Source organism: Antedon mediterranea, chromosome 7, assembly GCF_964355755.1.
Source record: "Antedon mediterranea chromosome 7, ecAntMedi1.1, whole genome shotgun sequence".
NCBI classification, from domain to species: Eukaryota; Metazoa; Echinodermata; class Crinoidea; order Comatulida; family Antedonidae; genus Antedon; species Antedon mediterranea.
In genome coordinates this window covers 13,945,588-13,966,879 of record NC_092676.1, presented here as the reverse complement: position 1 = coordinate 13,966,879, position 21,292 = coordinate 13,945,588, and the positions used below count along the sequence as shown (strand labels likewise).

At 33.6% G+C, this 21,292-nt stretch overlaps 2 protein-coding genes and 1 pseudogene across 6 annotated transcripts in view; 1 reads left to right on the top strand and 2 right to left on the bottom strand.

Moving 5' to 3' along the window:
* The window catches only part of LOC140055710 (E3 ubiquitin-protein ligase RING2-like), a 43,046-nt gene extending 38,619 nt beyond the window's left edge, over positions 1–4,427 (bottom strand). For both annotated transcript variants that reach the window (XM_072101084.1, XM_072101085.1), the window contains exon 1: positions 4,284–4,427. In XM_072101084.1, the coding sequence (XP_071957185.1) occupies positions 4,284–4,298 (15 nt within the window). In that variant the 5' untranslated portion in view covers positions 4,299–4,427. The remainder of the gene's footprint in view (positions 1–4,283) is intronic.
* A 4,882-nt stretch (positions 4,428–9,309) lies between these two features.
* Positions 9,310–9,427, bottom strand: LOC140055775 (5S ribosomal RNA; annotated as a pseudogene).
* An 8,743-nt stretch (positions 9,428–18,170) lies between these two features.
* LOC140054971 (MORC family CW-type zinc finger protein 3-like) overlaps positions 18,171–21,292 on the top strand; it is a 78,540-nt gene continuing 75,418 nt past the window's right edge. For 2 of the 4 annotated variants that reach the window (XM_072100113.1, XM_072100116.1), the window contains exon 1: positions 18,171–18,246. The gene's annotated coding sequence lies outside the window, so the exon portion shown is untranslated. Of the gene's footprint in view, positions 18,247–19,137; positions 19,329–21,292 lie in introns of those variants that run through there. The other 2 variants (XM_072100115.1, XM_072100114.1) reach the window with 2 other exon arrangements.

Below are 21,292 nucleotides of genomic sequence, written 5' to 3'. Positions count from 1 at the left end.
TCTTTGCGCTGTGAAATCAGTAATTTTCCCAAAAATTGAAGTTTTTCACCAAAAAAAGGCAAACTTAAAGGAATTTCAATTTTTTTTTCTCATAAATTGTCTCCCTATATAGTTCTAGTTGTGTTCTAATCAATAATAATTGTTTTGAAGGAGGTTTGCGCAGCTTTTTTTTGTTCTTTGCGCTGTGAAATCAGTAATTTTCCCAAAAATTGAAGTTTTTCACCAAAAAAAGGCAAACTTAAAGGAATTTCAAATTTTTTTTCTCATAAATTGTCTCCCTATATAGTTCTAGTTGTGTTCTAATCAATAATAATTGTTTTGAAGGAGGTTTGCGCAGCTTTTTTTGTTGCAGTTTGCGCAGTGTTTGCGCAGTTTAGCAATACCCTATTATATCTACTGTACATACAGTGTAGCATAGTTGAAATTACTGGACCACCTTTTATTACAGTACACATGATAACGTCATCAAAATTAAACATGAAGATAACACTTTCGGAAGATAATTGTTTTAGCAAAAACATATTAAAATGTTGAAGAAATTCTGATACATAGAATAGATGCTTGCTCTTTCAACGACAAACATTGACATACAATTTTTAGTATTTTTTAATAATTACTTTTATATTTGGAGCTGTGATAATATGAAACAAACAAAAAAGCTAATAATACATAAACAATGAATGATTATGAGTTAAATGGGGAATATTTTATAAGTTGGAAGATTAAGTTTAATAAAAAGTCAAGTTGAATAGCACAGTCAGGTAAGAACAAATACAAATATTCTCATCATTCAACGAACACAAAATTTTCATTATTTATTTATAGAACACCTAGTTTTAGAGTAAATTTATTATTTTTTAGGACAAGTTTCAATATTTAGGACGAGTTTTAATATTTAGGGCGAGTTTTATCATTTAAGACGAGTTTTACACGTTGTACTTCCAGCGGCGGCCAACTGCGGTATGTACAAAATACATGTTATACGTCCAGCGGACGGTACGTAACTATCATTTGTTATACGTCCAGTGGGATAGGATATCAGGGGATTAGGCCAAGTTGAGCCGCCGCCAAAAAAACATTATTTTCTATGAAACGCCAAATGCTAACTTTCGCCGGTGCTCGTTTCTATTTAATGGAAGTCCTATTTATATTAGATATAACGATGTATATTCAAAAGTTTATATATCACGGTTTTTAGTTTTATTAAAATTATTAAATATTATAATTAAAGAAATAATTATGAAAATCTGACTTGTAGATTCCAAAATATAAGGCCTAAAACATCACCGAAAATGATCGTTTTTAGGTCGGTAAAATAATTACATAAAATCACCGTTTTTTAGTAAAATATTTTGTGTATTAACATTGTAAAATTCAATAAAATATGATATTAAAAGATAGTAAATAAAAAATAATAATTATTTAACCTCATTTAGTCCTGAGGGACAACATGATTTTACGTGGTAGGCCTACACGAGAGAAAAATATTATAGAGTGCACTGCATTTTTACCTTGAAAGATTAAAAACAATTAAATTATTAAAATATGACTATTTAATAACTCCTGACTCCTTTGCTGTGTTGTTATGGCGGTTCAAACCAACAAAATTGTAGTATGTAATTATTATATTCTTTATTGTCATGACACAATGAACCTAAAGACCATGAACTTATGTACTAGGTCTAGGACACCATTCTATCACTACGCGAAATGTCGTAAAAGACGCACTGGACTGGGCGTTTCATAGAAACTACCGGCGGCTCAACTTGTCGGGGCCCAACCGGTCATATGCCATATCAGGTTACATTAGCCTAGACGACACTTAGCCTAGGCCTACTTGATATTGCGATATCTTCTGTAATCCAAATTTAGTAGGCCTACTTACTAGCTAGGCCTAGGCTAGCCGGAGTATGGTCGAAGCGGCCGCCAAGCAAAGCGGCCGCCAGTTTAATATCGTCTTTTGTATGGAACGCCATGTGCGCTTTAATCTTTGATTGTCGTTGTCAACACCATGGCCTATGGCCAGTTGAGTTACAGCTGTATGTATGGTCAAACCAATAAATATAAGCCAAATCATGAACTATCGAATCTTTATTTCTAAAAAAATTAAGTTTGCCGATAAATGAATGTATATTTTATTTGTATTTTAATACTGTATTAACTAACTAAATATATTTACATATACTATCGAATCATTAATAATTTACGTTTGTATCATAATCTACGTACTATTGAACCTTTATATCTCATTTACTATTTATTTATTTATATCTCTTTTTTTTTTAAATATTGGCAGTGAAGGGAAAAAATAACGTTGAACTAACCCGACGTTTCTCGAGCACTCTCCTATCGAATCTTTATACATACGTATTGCATTAATAATTTACGTACGGTATTGCCGAATCTTTATATCTCATTTACATACTATCGAAACTTTATACTGTACAGTATTGCAATAATTTACGTACGGTATTGCCGAATCTTTATATCTCGTTTACTTTACTATCGAATCTTCATACAGTATTGCAATAATTTACGTACGGTATTGCCGAATCTTTATATCTCATTTACATACTATCGAATCTTCATACAGTATTGCAATACTAATTTACGTACGGTATTGCCGAATCTTTATATCTCGTTTACTTTACTATCGAATCTTCATACAGTATTGCAATAATGATTTACGTACGGAATTGCCGAATCTTTATATCTCGTTTACTTTACTATCGAATCTTCATACAGTATTGCAATAATTTACGTACGGTATTGCCGAATCTTTATATCTCGTTTACTTTACTATCGAATCTTCATACAGTATTGCAATAATAATTTACGTACGGTATTGCCGAATCTTTATATCTCGTTTACTTTACTATCGAATCTTTATACAGTATTGCAATACTAATTTACGTACGGTATTGCCGAATCTTTATATCTCGTTTACTTTACTATCGAATCTTCATACAGTATTGCAATAATAATTTACGTACGGTATTGCCGAATTTTTATATCTCGTTTACTTTACTATCGAATCTTTATACAGTATTGCAATACTAATTTACGTACGGTATTGCCAAATCTTTATATCTCATTTAGGCCTACATACTATCGAATCTTCATACAGTATTGCAATAATAATTAACGTACGGTATTGCCGAATCTTTATATCTCATTTACAATGTGTACTATCGAATCTTGTTTTTTTATTGATTAGTAATAGGGTGTGTTATACATTAAGTGTTATTCCATTGTAATACATTGTTTGTGTTTTCAATAAAGCAACATGGGGACGAAAACGCGACCTTCTACAGCCGGCCGTGTAGTTATTAGCAGAAATTTGCGTAATTAATTACCGTCCCGTACAGACACTTGCATCTTATTTTAGTATTTAAAACTCATTTTAAATTGATCAATATTTATATATCTGAAGGTATAAAATAATTTAGGATATTAAATAAATAAATTGATGTCATCATGTTATTGTAATTATTATGATTGCGAACACTACTACAGTAGTTACTTTACTAATTAATTAATATACAATAACAAATATATATATTTTGATATACTTTATTGAAAATATATATACATTATTCTTAATAATTGGCTTATTATATATTATATTAATATACAATACAAACACCACAATGTATTTTATTGACTTTATTAAACATATCATTTAGAACAGTTAAAGTAAGTAATCATCGATTTGCCATTTTGTTTAAAAGAACATATCACATTCAATCTGTTAAAAAAGAGAATAAATTACATAATAATTGAGATTGTTATTTACGTCCGAGGTAAAGAAAACCTGTCGAAACAATGACAATCAAAGATTACAAAACAACGACAATCAAAGCGCACACGGCGTTCCATACAAATTACCGTTATTGAACTAGCGGCCGCTTTGGTTGGCGGCCGCTTCGACCGTAATCCGGCTAGCCTAGGCCTATCATCAGTATCTACCTAGCCTACTAGTAGGCCTAGTAGGCCTAGCTAGGCCCTAGTAGGCTAGGCCTAGGCTAATCATTTTTGTTTTAAAATGATTCTTTCACTTCCTCTATCATGTGATGGTGGTTTAAAGACTTTAAATTTAACACATTTAAATCCTAGCTAGTCTAGGCCTAGGGCCTAGCTAGGCTCCTACCAACAAGGCTTAGCCTAGCCCTAGGCTCTAGCTAGGCCTAGGCCTAGTGTTAAACAGTCTCTTTACTAGCCTAGCCTAACTAGAGGTCAGAACGGTCAGGAAAGACACATTCATTCACATTTCACGCCTTTACCTGTATAGCCGCCATCGATAATTACTACGCCCTTTATTTGACAGAATTGCTGAATTTCTTTATGAATAAAACAAATACAACCTCGTTTCTGGCACAATTACTCAAACTTCAGCAAAACAAAGATGGAGATGGTGTTGGATGATTGCAAAGATTGTTTGGAAGATCATATACCTCCATGGGAAGATATATTATACTTATAGAATAGATATCACACTTCCTACTCTTCGATCAACAATGCATTAAACGCGAGAGACACTATGGAAGCCTATTTCAAGGGCGCCTCGCACGTCGAGTAGGGATACGGAAAGTTATTGTATAGGAAATAGGCTATACTATACTAATTGTAACCCTGTGTTATTATTACTTGTAAAAAAGAATTTTGCCAAGTATAGTATTCACTTTGTTTGTATGTATGTATGTATGTTTGTATGTATGTTTGTTACTTGGCAAAAAAAAATTTTGCCAAGTATAGTATTTACTTTGTTTGTGTTTTGTTACTTGGCAAAAAGAATTTTGCCAAGTATAGTATTTACTTTGTTTGTGTGTTTATTACTTGGCAAAAAAATTTTTGCCAAGTATAGTATTCACTTTGTTACTTGGCCAAATTGAAAATTGGCCAAGTATGTTGATTGGTGCGGTTTGTGTGTGTGTGTGTGTGTGTTTGTTTGTTTGTTTGTCATCACTCTAGCGCTCACAGTTTTGATTCGAATGACTCCAAATTACTACCATACATGTCAACTGGTGCAAGGATGACACCGCCCGATTTTGGTTAAAATCCGGACCACGGTTCCAATTCTGGACCACTTTTAAAAATAATTTTCAGACCTGCTAGTGTTAAAAGATAGGACAGAATTATCAAAAGCCGGTGAGCAGTCTTAAACTAACAAGTAAACTAAAATTGCATTTTCTCGAGAACTACTTGTCCAAAAAACTTCAGTTTTGTACAAGAGGCAAGAGTTATAATTTGTGATTTGTAATTTTAAAACTTAATTAGATTTAATTTACAGGTTTTTTAATGCGAATAGTTTAAAAAACCTATTTCTTTTCAAATTCACCCGTGTGTTTTTCGCGTTGCTGTTCTATTGTTCGGTTTGTGTGTGTGTTTGTCATCACTCTATCGCTCACAATGATAAATACACATAGGAATCTTTCTTCATATGTCAGTCAGTTGTGTATGGCTCGGTGGTCTGTGCTGGTGTCTACAGCATTTAAGTTACCGAGATCGAGTCTCACCGTGGGAAATGAAACGAAATCAGATTTTTTTTAATTATTCGTATTGTTTGTTCAAATAAAATTATTTCTTAGTATATAAATTATACGGCTGATTTATAATTAAATCTAGAGAAATTATGTCTCTATTTTTATGTTACAAGGGAGGTTTATGACATATACTGACCTTAGATCGGGTTAAAATCGGTCAAGGTCAAGTGTGTTTAGGAGGCCAATTTTGATTTGGCCAAGTATCGCGCTATGCGCGAAGGCTAGTTTGTTTGTTTGTTTGTTTGTTAGCACGATAGCGCCTACAGTTTTCAAGTTATCATTCTGAATTTTTGGGTGTAGATAGGTATATACTTTCAGACCATGCCTATTGAAAATCAACAAAATTGGTTTATTAATAACTTCACAAATAACAAAAATGATATTATTTTCAGACCGGCTAGTGTTAAAAGATAGGAGACAATTTTCAAAAGCCGGTGAGCAGTTTTAAAGTAACACGTAAACTGAAATTACATTTTCTCGAGAACTACTTGTCCAAAAAACCTCATTTTTGGACAAGAGGCAAAGGTTAGGCTATAATTTGTGATTTGTAATTTTAAAATAAAAGTTGATTCAATACGAGTAGTTTTAAAAACCCTATTTCTTTTCAAATTCACCCGTTTGTTTTTGGCGTTGCTGTTCTATTGTTATTCAAATTAAACTATTGTTAGTTGATAATTAGTTTTGTTAGTACCAGTGTGTGTCCTTCCTTATTTCTGTACATAGGTATATACTTACAGAACATGCCTATTGATTTTCAGGTAAATTGATATATTGTTTGTCACAAAAGCTTATCTTCCGTACGATATATTAAATAGCACGCATTCTGTCTTCTTTTAACATGGACATATTCTTTGATATGGACCAAAACATTAGTCGACTGGTCAAGTGGTTAAGCTTACTACATGAGTTAAGGCAGAGGCGCCGCAAATCGGCACAGCTTCAAGACACTCCTCGATCGTTATTCTGGTCAATCTTGATTTTAGAAAGGTCATTGTTGCAATGCCGGAATTGTTTGTATCGAAAAATTATTTAAACAAATTATTAACCCCAGCAGGATTTTAATAATGTAAAGCTAATACCTAAAGAAAAAAATGTATCTTTCAACATGCTCCGAGTCAGTGGATATATTTTGCCAAGTACTTCACTCAGTTTCTGAGTGCTTTCATTCTTTGATTGTTTTCACGCTGCTGCTCTAGCCAGCTACGTCCCATGAAGACTACTCATTCAGAAGCTAAAGCAAGCAGCAATTATAGTTCTAGAGGCCGACGTTTTTGGTACTTTGGAGGTAGCGGGACGATTCGGCCCTGAGACGATTCGTCCCTGAGACGATTCGGCACACTTAAATTTATCGGCTTTGATATACATTTTATAAGCATAAAATAAGCTTTTTTCAACTTAATGAAGCCGAGCTTTTAGTAGAGTTGCACACGTCTGGGTAACAAAGACTAGACATTGGCCAATGAAAAGAGAGTATTTGAGGAGCAGACGAAATTTTGCGCATTGATAGCACTTTCCATTTTCTTACAAAACCTTTTACGCATCAGGACTATATACATGAAAAATAATTTTAATCGTTAATTATTAGAACAAGATCAGTATTAATTTAACAGTGCAACAAACAAAATCTTCAAAATATATTTAGGAACCATGGCGGTACGGTAACTTTCATATTTTCTAGGCCTCCAACAAAGTATGATCGCGACGAACCACGCACTTCATAGCGTGACAAGAAAGCGCTAGGCGCGTGGTGAATTTCCGCATCTCCCATTGTCGCTATGGCGTGACGTAGTTCAAGTCGGACTTGCGCAAAGAAAATAATGTAATTTGTATACAGTTGTAAATAAAGATGATTTTCATTATTATAACTTATACCAATGTATATAATTAAGCTAATATAAAAATAGATATTTCCTTCTCATCATTATCAATGACTGTTACGTTTTTCATAAACATCGTTTAAAAAACATTTAGTCGACCATTTAGCCTGCCCCCTCCAGGACTAAAATAATCGATCAAAATTCGTCTCGATTTAGTCGAGGTTGGCCTGATTTAGTCGGCGATTTAGTTGAAGTTCGGTTTATAAATTAAAATTAGGTCATTTTTAAATTTTTAGCTCGAACTACGACTAAAGTGCGGTTTAAGAATACGGGCGATAGGACTGGCTGAGATAATTATGTTTAGGCCTACTTTTCAGATTATCAAATGTAGGCCTAGAATTGTAACTCGTAAAACGTTTCAACACTATTAATATTAATGAGTAGGCATATAATACAAATATTATACGTTATTATTTTGTATTTGAGCATTGGTTAGCCATGCCTATCAGAAGACTGGCTTTTCTGACCAGGTCACTGCACATGGTTACTTCAAAACAAACATTTTAATTTTTAAATATTAAAAAAGTCGAGGCTAATATAACTAATATATTGTATACAATTACAACTATGGAAATGTGCGATATCTTTTGAAATTGAAATTTTTCCTTGCTATTCTTTCAAGGCATAGGCCTACACACTTATATTTTTACAGGAACCAGCAACCAATTGAGGACCATAGTTATTGTACAAGTATAGAGTAGGCCTGTTACCAGTTACTTCCTACACTAAACATCAAGAAATAGAAAACGAACGATATATAAATACTCAAACATACTTGCCAGGTATTTTTAATAATATTGAGTATTTGAAGTATGTTTTATTCTTAATTGTAGTATGTAACTATTGTTTACTACGCTATAATTAGGCTCCATCACTAAATCTTCCATTTACTGTATTACTTTTTCTTTAAAGATTTTTCATTTCTACTAATTCTATGTTAGACCATACGTACCATAAGAAAACATTAGAAACAGTACAGCTTACACCCTACCCTAACCTCACGTTGAAAACGAACGAAATTTAAATACTCAAACAGAATCATTGCAATGTATACAATACAGTATGTTTATGTTGATATTAAGAATTATTATTATTTAGGCCTATAGTGTCACAAAGATAATATCTCAAAATATAATTAGTCAAAATATTGTTATTGTTTAAATTTAGATATTGTACCCAATATGATATACAATTACAATTTCCATTTGGTTTGTGTTTTAGGAGAAACAAATAACTTTGACTCGGAATTTCAAAGTACATCTCCGGGTATTTCCAACAAAATATCAAGCAATTCTAGAGTGGCTATCAAATAAAGTCAGAATGTCGAGAATGAAAGCAAAGATGTCAAAAATGAATTTCAGACAATGTAACACGTGATCCAATTAACGGTATTCTACGTAAATGTAAGAATTATATGAGTGGGAAGCATTATATTTTTTTTCTTTGCAACTACAAATCGGGAAAAGGGATAAAAAAGGAATACGCTACGGAAAAAAAGATACATTGTTTGCATTGCTTTACACTATCAAAGTGCGAAAAAATATTCGTACTGCCGCACGAGAACACGTTAAGAAAGTGGTTAGGTCGAGTAATAATAATAATAATACTAATAATAACATGGAGGAAATATACAGATATATATATATATATATTTTTTTATTTTTTTTTTATTCAATCGAAACCAACAGCGATAATTACCGCCACTAACAGGTTTGATACAAACAAAGCCAGGAGAGTTTAAAGCACCTTGATTGGTCCTGACATTGATCAAGGGCTTCTCTCGTCCAGTGCCCACCTTGACCAGAGGTCTGAGGCAGATACTAAGAGATGCAGGGGCTGCCATAAGAGTCAGCAGTGCTGATTTCAAATGCCTAACTGGACCCCAGCTCCGTATACAGCACCCGCTATTCCCAGGTGGTCTCCCATCCAAGCTCTAACCAGGCCCAACGTTGCTTAACTTCGGTGATCTGACGAGAACCGGTGTTTCAACGTGGTAAAGCCGTATATGTATATTTCCTCCATGATAATAATAACAACTTTTTTTAAAAACGGATCCAACACTTGAATCACCATATTGGTGTTTTTCACAAGGCCGTTACTTACTACAAAACTATTTACACAAGTTATCATTTACAGTACATATGATTAAAAAACTAAAAAAAAAAAAAATGATTTCATGAAAAACATAGAGTTTCAAGTACTGTATATCTTATCTTTGGTCATTTATAATTTTTTTAAATATGGGTATATTAGGAGCTGTAATTGCATTTGAGTTATAGCATTTAAACTATTCCATAGCTTTGCGCCAGAATACGAGAAACTTTGCTTTTTATACTCATTGTTTGCCTTATGTAAACTTAGAATATCTTTTGATCTAGTATTATATGTTTGTTTGCGTTCATAGAATCTGTTTCTTAAGTAGGATGGTATCAAGTTATTCATTATTTTAGGCTATACATTGTGACTGCTTCGTTGTAATATTGTTTTTCTTCTAAATTAGGCCAATTTAAATCTTTGAGCGCCTGTGAGCTAGAGTCATACCTAGATTTATGTGTAATTATTTTGGCCGCTCTATTTTGGAGTACTTGGAGTTTATATTTGAGGGTTTGGTTACAACGACCCCATACAACATTGCAGTAGTCAAAATGGTGGGCTATGATAGATTTGTACATTAATGATTGAATATTTTGAGGGAAACTATTGCTGCATTTTTTTAGATAGTACAGACCTGATATTACTTTATTTTTCACTTGATCTATTTGTTTAGACGTTCAACCTGGATTTAATGAGAGGACATTTGAATCACTTAAAGAACGTTCAATTTCGTTTGATCGGTATGTGTTCTGAGCCTAGATGAAATGAGCCTGAAGGGTGGACTAGTATACAATCCAAGGATGTAAAGGAAGGCATTGAAGATTATGGCACTATCGGTAGAACCATAAAGGTGGCGACACAAGCCCTTGTGTTCATGGTTCGAGGAATTGCATCAAAATGGAAGCAACCACTGGGATTGTTTCTGGCATCAAGTTCTACATCTGGAAACACCCAACAGCTTCTTGTGAACGACTGCATTGAGAGACTTACGAAAATTGGTCTAAAAAGTTGTCATTGCCGATCAAGGTTCCAACAACCGTAAGATGTTTAACGTATTTGGTGTAAATGAAGAGAAGCCATATATTGTACATACAAGTAATGCTAGTAAACATAAGATTTATTTCATGTTTGATCCACCTCATTTGCTAAAGAGTGTTCGAAACAATTTGAAAAGGCACATATTCATTGATAATGGGCACGAGATAAAGTGGCAATACATTGCCGACTTCTATAGGCATGACAGTTGCTTTGGCGGTCTAGGGCAATCTAGATCATTTGAATCGGTTTACGCACACACAGATATGACAATGTTAACACTAATAATCTGCAACAAAGAAAACAAAAACTCTCATTTTCATTACAGAACATTTTTATATTCCAAGCTGCCACAGATAGCCTACAAACACTTTTTTCTTGTTGTTTGTTTGATTTGGGTAGAGAGGCTGTAAACTCAGAGGAGGAATTATTTGAATTCCTAACTTTTCACCAATACAAAAGTTGCATGAAATGAACGTAGAGATGCAAAATTTTGAAAAAAGAAATTAGAATGATAGCATGGAGTGATATTATTAAATGAGAACCGTAAGGTTAGCGTTCATACACTGTGCAAGTCCAAGAAGCTATCTTGGCTCCGTGTGTATGTGAGACGCTTATCATACCCATCCGTATTAAACGTATTACACTAACATATTTATCGCCTGTATACATACAATATTTTCTTTAAAAATATACCTATTTTGTTCGAATGTATAGTATAGGTGATAGCTTATACATAATTCTAATAACTAACTTCTAAATTATTACCATACATTTTACGTTAGTTACTATAACGGCGCTCTAGCCATCGCGTGATGAATCTTTAAACAATAAGTTTCATTCTTCTTGGCTTTCGGAGACAGAATTCGCGAATGACATTCTCTGTATTAATTTTCATGTTAAAGTGTATGTTCATGAGGCACAAACCCGAAAGCTGCTCATAAGGTATGTGATTTCGCAAACAGGTTTTCGTTCTCCATAGTCGAAAAACTCCGCTCATATCAGCTTCAGCAGACGTTACGGGCAGTAGGCCTACACATGCGATTAGAAGAAGTGCACGCACATTCGGGAACAGGATCCGCTAATTTTACACAGTCGCTTCCATCACTGAAGCTCGGAATGAAGATGTTCGTGTCTTGGCAGATCATCGTACCAAATTCAAGTTCCTTGAAAACCTCTTCAACATTACACTTCACGATATAGTCCATGGGATTTAGCTAAAAAATGACCCTTTTCTCACACAAATTGCAAGAAAAGGTTTTTTGGATGAAATGTGTTCTTTAGACCCTACTGAACACATTTATCAACGCTAGGACATTTTTCGACAACGGGAAGTAGCCTAATTTGCATAATTAAAAATGGCCGCCATTTTTAATAACGTACTCTGTATCTTGGAAACCGCTAGTCACAGATACTTAATTATGGTGTCAAAATCGTTGAAATATATGTTTTTATATTCACTTTATTGAAAAAGTTTGTCCAAAAATGAATGGAAGTGCTATTTCTAACATTATTGACCTTTGACCTTGAATTCTCATATCTCAGCAACCACTAATCGGAGATATACAAATTAGGGCTTAAATTGTTCAAAAACTACACATTTATATCCAGTCTAATGGCATGTTTTTGCAAAAAATGGCGGATTCTAACATTATTGACCTTTGACCTTGAGTTATCATATCTTAGCAACCACTAATAGGAGAGACACAAAATATGGCTCAAAATGTTCAGAAACTACACATTTATATTTAGTCTAATGGCATGTTTTTGCAAAAAATGGCCGATTCTAACATTATTGACTTTTGAACTTTACATAGACTCGGGTGCTACGCCAAATATTTTAAAGCATGGCCTGTTATCGGCAGAAAAACGGGTTTTTACTCGGTTTGTAAATGATCAAGAAGTTGATTTGGTAGTACTGCTCGGTAGTAATCTTTATTGTTGTCTCATGTTTTTTTTTCGAAAAAAAAGGGGGGATCCCCTGGAACTACCACCGTTTATGTCTAGCTGCACAGGTAATAAGCCATAGTGTAGCATCGGGTATATTAACATGCGTCTTTAGGAAAATTGAATTCTGAGGCAGTTCATATTGCCGAATTTATAGAAAATTTTTATAAGCTTTTTGATTCCTGTACAAGGAATCTTAATGACAAGGTAATTTATAGAAGGGCAGTAAAGACAACAACAGTTCATATTGAATTTTGGAAGAAGTCCATTGAAAAATGGATAAAAAATCCTTCCGTAAAGATGGATCTACAGCAAAGATTGCTTGTCTAAAAGGATGGTTGTTAACAATACGAGGGATGATCGAGTTATTTAATGACCTAAATAACCACTATAATTTCAATTTCATGTTAACAAACAGACTAAACCAAGATTACCTAGAGAATTTATTTTCTGTTATAGGAGGAAGAGGGGGTGCATAGATTCAATCCAATGGCAAATGAATTTCGTGCTTCAATAAAACAATTTATGGTTAATAAAATGATGGTTCCTCTTGGTAACCAAAACTGTGTAATTGATGACGTTGAATTACTAGAAATACCAGTTGTAGGATGTGTTCCTGAGAGAGTATTCGAAGTAAAAGAACTCACTATAGATAGTAATGTTAGTGATAGAATAAACGACGAGGCCATAGATCAGCCTCAAATGAATTAAATTAATTGCTTATATTGCTGGCTATCTAATCAAAAAAGTTTTGACAAAACATGATTGTAATGTATGTAAAAATGTGTTAATAAATGACACACGTTATATGGAAGACCCATCTCTACCCACCATGGTTGGGGCTGAGTTTTGTGGATTTTGAAAATATGACACCTCATGGTCGGAAATGGCACTCTCACGTTATTATAAATGTATTAACAATTGATATTTTAAATATGAAAACTGAGGTACGTAGCCTAAAAGCCATAGCTTGTCCAGTGCCGTCGACAGGACCTGTAGGTGGCCGGAAATGTACTATCGCAAATAAAATACATGTTAAATGGCATAAATTTGCAGGAAAAGGAACTCTTTTAAATGTGGCATGCTACCAATGAGCAAAACGTTCATACCCTTTTCCCTCCGGTAAACACACGTGACTAATTAAAGGACGATATATACATTTTGTTGCCGATATCATCCACTCAGTATTTTGCTTTGATTGCGTTCAACAATTCGAATGTACCTCTAGGGGAAGCACCGAAAAAGCGCACTCGGTGAAAAGGTAAATTCAATGGGAGTTTTTGAAATTTAGTTAAAATTCTCCTCACCAGTACACTTCCAGTTTTATACCACAAATAACATACTAAACATGCCCAGGACACTTGAGGTTATTAAAACCGTGTATGGATGTGCATACAGAACAGGTACATTGTTAATTTTTATCAATATAGGCCTAAACATTACCAGTAAAATTGCGGTATATTGTGACTATAATAAACTCTTTCTTATTTGCTACCAATTTTGCGCACCATATTTAAGCAAGGTCGGGTCATATTTAGCGGCCAAAAGCAGTCCTGCCACCCGGACCGGTTTTATCCAGGCCGCCAAAATCGGTCCGCCCGGAATGAATTTGGCGGCCAAAATCGGCCCGGACCGATATTGGCGTGACAGCATCATTTACCAAAGGTAATAAATTATTATCAAAAAACTATTTTCTTGAAATATGAATATGCAAACTACCTCTCTGTTCATCATGTATACCAAAGAACTTATAGCCAGTTTTCTATTGCCATAATGGCCGCCCATATTATATCTGCGCCCTCTACTCTATGCAAAGAGGTTTACTTTTGCCGTTTGACGAACGATTTTGACACAAGAATCACATATTTCCGTTTACTATCTGTTGCTTTTTTCCGGTAAATAGTCAGTTTTTTGGTATTTTCCGATCCGGTTTCTTCTGGTATTTTTTTGTCTTTTCTGTTTTTTTTTTTTTTTTTCAGTTTTTCATTTTTCATTAGTAGGGTCATGTGACAAGAAAATTTAAAATCAATGAAACAAATTGAGTCATACATCAAAAAAATGCAGGAGAAAAAATGCAATCCATAGACACAAAAATCATTAAAATTCATCATTCCGTTCATTTTTTACAATGTTTTTAAACATTTAATTTAGTTAAAAATCGGGATAGGCATTTCAATGGGGTCCTACTAAACACCACCAGATACCTACTAGAGCAATAAATCCTACCACCAGAGAGCAGCCACCTGTTTGGGATTGCAAATTTCAAGCTTAATTCTTTCAGAAACTGATAAAAAAAATTGATGTTTAAAGTTGAATTTCTCGCCGTCGTATTCCAGAACCGAATGCGTTTGATAAACATTATAGCAACGAAACGAACGCATTCATCCGTGTGTCTCTTGTATTCAACGGTCAACTATGTATATTCAGAGCGTCATTTCGACAATCGAGCATTCTCTACTTCTACGGAGCGCCATTTATGCCTTTATTTACTTCCGAAATAGAAATAGTATTACGGTAGCTGCTCCAGTGGACCAAATTTAGCACTAGTGGAGCACAGTGATATAAAATAGAAATAAGTCACTAATTTTAGTATCTTTTCGTATGTTAATACACTGTGCTCAAGTGGACCTAATTTGGAGCCAGAGGAGCACAGTGATAAAAAATAGAAATAAGTCACTGAATTTTAATATATTTTCGTATGTTAATACACTGTGCTCAAGTGGACACAATTTGGCGCCAGAGGAGAGCACAGTGATACAAAATAGAAATTAGTCATTGAATGTTAATATATTTTCGTATGTTAATACACTGTGCTCAAGTGGACCTAATTTGGCGCCAGTGGAGCACAGTGATATAAAATGGAAAAAGTCACTGAATTTTAATATCTTTTCGTATTTAATACACTGTGCTCAAGTGGACCCAATTTGGAGCAAGGGGAGCACAGTGATATAAAATAAAAATAAATCACTGAATTTTAATATCTTTTCGTATGTTATAAGATATTATAATTTAGTGACTTTTTTCTATTTTATATTACTGTGCTCACTGGCGCGCGCGCCAAATTGGGTCCACGTAAGCACAGTGTATTAACATACGAAAAGATGAAAAAAGATACGTGAACCCAATTTGGCGCGCGCGCCAGTGAGCACAGTAATATAAAATAGGAAAAAGTCACTAAATTATAATATCTTTTCGTATGTTAATACACTGTGCTCAAGTGGACCCAATTTGGCACCAATGGGAGCACAGGGAAATAGTCACATACAAAAACATCGAGAAAAAATACTTCTGGAATTTAAAAATATTTCAAACTTGGTATACACGTGCACCATTTGTGTGGACGCGTGTATTAGCATTATTTTGTAAAACCCAGCAAACGCAAACTTACCTTCTACAAATTCTATCTCGATTTATTTATGTGGTTTGTATTAAATTTAAAATATGTTTTGTTACAAATATGTACATTTTGTATCTGTATAATTATGTTTTTATGATTCTATATTTAAATTAACTGTTTTTAGTTTTTATATCTAGTTAGGTTTTATATTTACTTTTGTTTTTAGTCGCGTGAAAGCGACTCAATAGTTTACTATGTCAGTCGGTCTGTCGGTCGGTCGATACGGTATCACTATGCGTTTTATCGCTTTTTCTGTACTCTTTGAACTGCACTTACAGTGGCTGGCCTTGTTTGCTATATGCTTTTGAAAGAAAAATGGTAAAGCACTTTCTTTACCTCGACTCACGAATCGACAAACGATTTAAATTGAAAACAGAGTCCGATGCTGTTGTTTGAATATAATAATGTTAAAAATACTAGATATAAATGTTATGTTTCTATGCTTATTTTACAACTTCATGGTTGATTTTATTTATTATACATTGCTAATTGCAAATAATTGTTTATAGGTTTACATTGTTCTTTGTACTTTTTACTTTACTTCTTACTTTTTTTTACGTATTTAGTCTTTGGCTGGCTTGATAAGATTGATGTTAAATAAATTGCATTTTTCACTAATAAAATATGGAGTTGTATCGAGAGAGTATCGTAAAGTAAACTTGCGTAATCTTGGAGAAGCCCAGACCCTCAGTCAAACCAGAATGGTTTTCGGTCTGGAAAGGTCATTATTACACTGTCTGGGGTGTTGATATTTATACATCGAATGTTTTATGGGAAATCAGTCCTGAACCTAGCCAACGTAGGCTACCTGGCCTACTTATTACTGTAGGTTAGAGGTTATTAGGTTTCGCAGGGTGGATGACTGTTATAATAAAACTAACGTGAGCAATCTTTTGTAGTCAGTTCTTTAAATGTTTTTTTTTCTTCAAATAACGGACAGCTTTCAGCATCATTATTTCTGCAATGATTATTATTATCTTAAAGATATATTGTCCCCCGAAAAAATGTTTTTTTTAAATCTTTTTGTTGAATATGTTATTTTAATGTCACATATTAGTTATGCACTTTCACAAAAAATTGGGTCTGAAAAAAAATTATTTACCTGAAAAAACTGTAATTTAAAGCAAAAAATTGTCAAATTGTCTGGAAGCCAATGAGTTTTTGGGTAATTTAACTGTTTATTTTTTTTTCTTATGGAAGTGAACAACTTCATTAAAACTGAATAAATGGCCTATTCAAAGTCCAATTTTAAAAATCTTTATTTTTCATGATTTTGGGAGACAATACATCTTTAATTTTAAAATAAAGTATATACATTTTATAAGATTAATAAATAATATTTTAAACGACAAAATATTAAATAGCACCATTACTACAATTTTACTTATGTAATAAGCAGGGCTCTAATGAAAACCATTTTCCGATTTTTTAATATAGAATACATTATAATAATAATTATTACTGACGACGTAGATATTAAATTGTCAAAGTATGAATACTGATCATATCTGATATTTTCAGGGGCCCCTGATATTATAAAATAGATTAATATGATAGCAATAGAGACGGGGGCTTATGCTCAGCCATAATAACTGAACCAATAACAAATGTCAAAGATTCGCGCGCTGTCATCATTTATAGCTTCACCTTGTCTTGCCCTTTTCACGTTTAAACTCCGCCTTCTAATTTAAATGTTAAAACCGAGCCTACTCAAGCGTGGAGCCTAGTCTACTCAAGTTTGGGACAAAACGTTTTTTAAAACATTTTGTCCCAAACTTGAGTAGACTAGGCTAACAAAATTAATTCTGTGTAGACAAAATTCATTCTGTAACGACAAAATGAATTTTGTTGCAACAAAATGAATTTTGTCTACACAGAATGAATTTTATCGCCACAAAATGAATTTTGTCGTTACAGAATGAATTTTGTCGTTACAGAATGAATTTTGTCTACACAGAATTAATTTTGTCAACACAGAATTAAATTAATTTTGTCTACACAGAATGAATTTTGTTTACACAGAATTAATTTTTTCGAGACAAAATGAATTTTGTCCACACAGAATAAGTTTTGTCAACACAAAATGAATTTTGTCAACACAAAATGAATTTTGTGTTGACAAAATGAATTTTGTATTGACAAAATGAATTTTGTATTGACAAAATGAATTTTGTATTGACAAAATGAATTTTGTATTGACAAAATTGTAATATTTCGACAAATTGTCCCAAACGGCGCCCCGTACTACGGCATAATTTAAATTTTATCGCTGGCAACAACACTGTATCTCAGATTTCGATCTTCTGTCTTTTGCTGCTTTGGATGTCTTTGCTTTACACCCATTCAACCACGGGTAATGTTTTGGTTATTTTTTTTTTATATTTAGAAAAGGACGACAATGTGGGCGGAACAGAACTGTGAAATTCAGACAGTCTTTCTCAATACATCTCTTTTTCAGACAGTCAGCAAGCATTTTGAATACGCATTACATTTTTTACGAACGGAAGACATCTTCAATTCGAATCCGGGACGATTCGGCCCTGAGACTATTCGGCGCTAGTTCCGTTTCGCACCTGTCGTTTATTTCGACTCAAAATTGGTTAATTAACTTTATCGTGAGTACCACACCTTAGAATTAGGCCTCAAAAATACTTTTACGAAGGAGATCACACAAAAAGTAAAAAATAAATCCTTTAAATTGATGAATTTACAGACGTGTTTCTCGCACATCGGTTCGTGAATTTCGCATACTCCATGTTCAATGTTGTTGTTTCTATGGAGCGCCAAAAGAGCAATCATAATAGAGGGCTAAAAACTCAGTAAATTTCGTATATTTAATGCATTTATTGGTGAAAATTACGTTCAATTTTATCATATTTTGTCAATGACAATGCAACAAAAATATTACTGTTGATACTGTACATGGTTTTTGCAGGAGCTTTTAGGAATGAAAATCGACAAATTCATCATCATATTAATGTACTGTAGGGGTATACCTTAATCTAAATAATATGCCTCTTAGTCTTAGTCTTACTCTTAGTCTTAGGCCTAGGATTGGTTGCTATTTGAAAACAGCAAATTATTAGCAGTAAAATGTTACAGCATTTTTATTGACAAAATATATTAAAATTAAACGTGTATTTCAATAATAAATGCATTAAAAGAAGACGCATTCCACTGAGGTTTTAACCATATATTGTTGTTGCTCTTTTGGCGCTCCATAGAAAGGAAAATATTGAACTTCGAATATGCTAAATTCGCGGCGAACGGTATGCGAGAAACATGTCTGTAAAATCATCAATTTATGGATTTATTTGTTACTTTTTATGTGATTCTTCTTCATAAACGTACTTATGAGGCCCAATTTTAAGGTGTGGTATTTACAATAAGTTGCTTAACAATTTTGGAGTCAAAAGGAAGTCGAAATAAAAACAGGTGCGAAACGGAACTAGCGCCGACGATTCGGCCCGGGACGATTTGGCCCACTTTTGGTGGGACGATCCGGCTCACTTTTGGGCCGAAACATCCCAATTTGAGGGCCGAAACGTCTCACTTTAGACCAAATTCATATTAATTTTTTTAGGTATTTATCAAGTTTTTAAAGGTTTTTAAAATTCCATATTTTATTGATATTGACAATGACGTTGATATAGCCAGCTGAGGCCTAGCGGTGTATGGTCGAAGCGGCCGCCAACGAAAGCGGCCACCAGTTTATATTGTCATTTGTATGGAACGCCATGTGCGCTTTAATCTTTGATTGTCGTTGTCAACACCATGGCCTATGGCGAGTTGAGTTACAGCTGTATGTATGGTCAAACCAATAAATATAAGCCAAATCATGTACTATCGAATCTTTATATTTCTATAATAATTAAGTTTGCCTGCCGATAAATTAATGTATATTTTATTTGTATTTTAATATTAACTAACTAAATACATTTACATATACTATCGAATCATTAACCCATTGACCCCTAAGTTTATTTTGCTCCCCTGGGACCCAAAAAGCATATGTCATATAATTAACCCTAACTTTTTTTTCTAAACACAGACATTAAAAAAATTAAAAAACAAAAATAATGCAAAGGACATTTTATTTCCAAATATGTTATCAAATTTGTGTTACAACTTATTTTGGCGGAGAATGGATTATGCAAATTTTAGAAATATTTTAGGAAAATTATTAAAAATTTGTAATTTATCTTTGACTACCAAATGCACAAAAATTAATAAATATTTCATAATAAAACTCATCTCTTCATCAGAACCTATTTCTTCTCTTCAAAATAAGACCAAACTTGACCATTATGAATGACCGGTTTCGAAATTATGAAGAAATTAGTAGACTGACTCATCCGACGATGACCATATGGGGCCTAGGCCTATCGGGAGCCGCCCCGAGAGCCTCCTCGCCGCTGTTTGTTCACCGGGAATGTTAAAAAAAACATCCCGAAAGCGACTTGGAATTCGCGATTCCCACGTGCACCGGCATCCCTCGGGAGCTTAGTCCGCTGTTTTAGACGTGTAGCTTGCAGAAAATTTGACGAAAATGCGTCGAAAACTTATGAAATTAAAACAAGTTTGGTATCAAAATGTTTGTCAAAAGTTATGCTTCAATAAACTGACCTTTGCGCAGAGTTTGAACAAATATTTCATGCCCATAATGCATCTGAAATGTCAGGGTTCATATTACAATCAAAGGTAAACAATATGGCGCGGCCCTCGTGAGGACATCTTCACGACTTTTCTCCGGTAGAAAAATCACATTTTTACATGGAAATATGACGATTTAGACACTGTAACTGATACATAATCTTTATTTATTATACATTTATTGTATACAAGCTTCAAAATAGTGATTATTAGAAATAAAGATGGATTTTAGACGATTTTACGTTGTATGTTTAGGCCTAGATTCATTCAACGCGCCTGTCGCGTTTCGAACAGCGTGCTTCGAAAAACGGTTATATTTTCGAATTTTATTTTCAAACTAACTTCAACAATTGTTTTTATATATTTAGAAGCATATTTAAAAAAAAAAAGTTGTGAGTATTTTGTATAATTTGTTGTTACGATTCATGCACAGCAAACTGCGCATGTAAATTCGATTTACTTTTTTTTTGTTGAAAATTTGTTTACAATGACCTTGACTTTTAACCTTTTGAGCGCTTTAAGCGCTTATCGTGGTGAATCGGTTAATAATTTACGTTTGCATCATAATCTACGTACTATTGAACCTTTATATCTCATTTACGTACTATCTATTTATTTATATCTCTTTAAAAAAAAATACATTGGCAGTGAAGGAAAAAAATACCGTTCAACTAACCCGACGTTTCTCGAGCACTCTCCTATCGAATCTTTATACAATATTGCAATAATAATTTACGTACGGTATT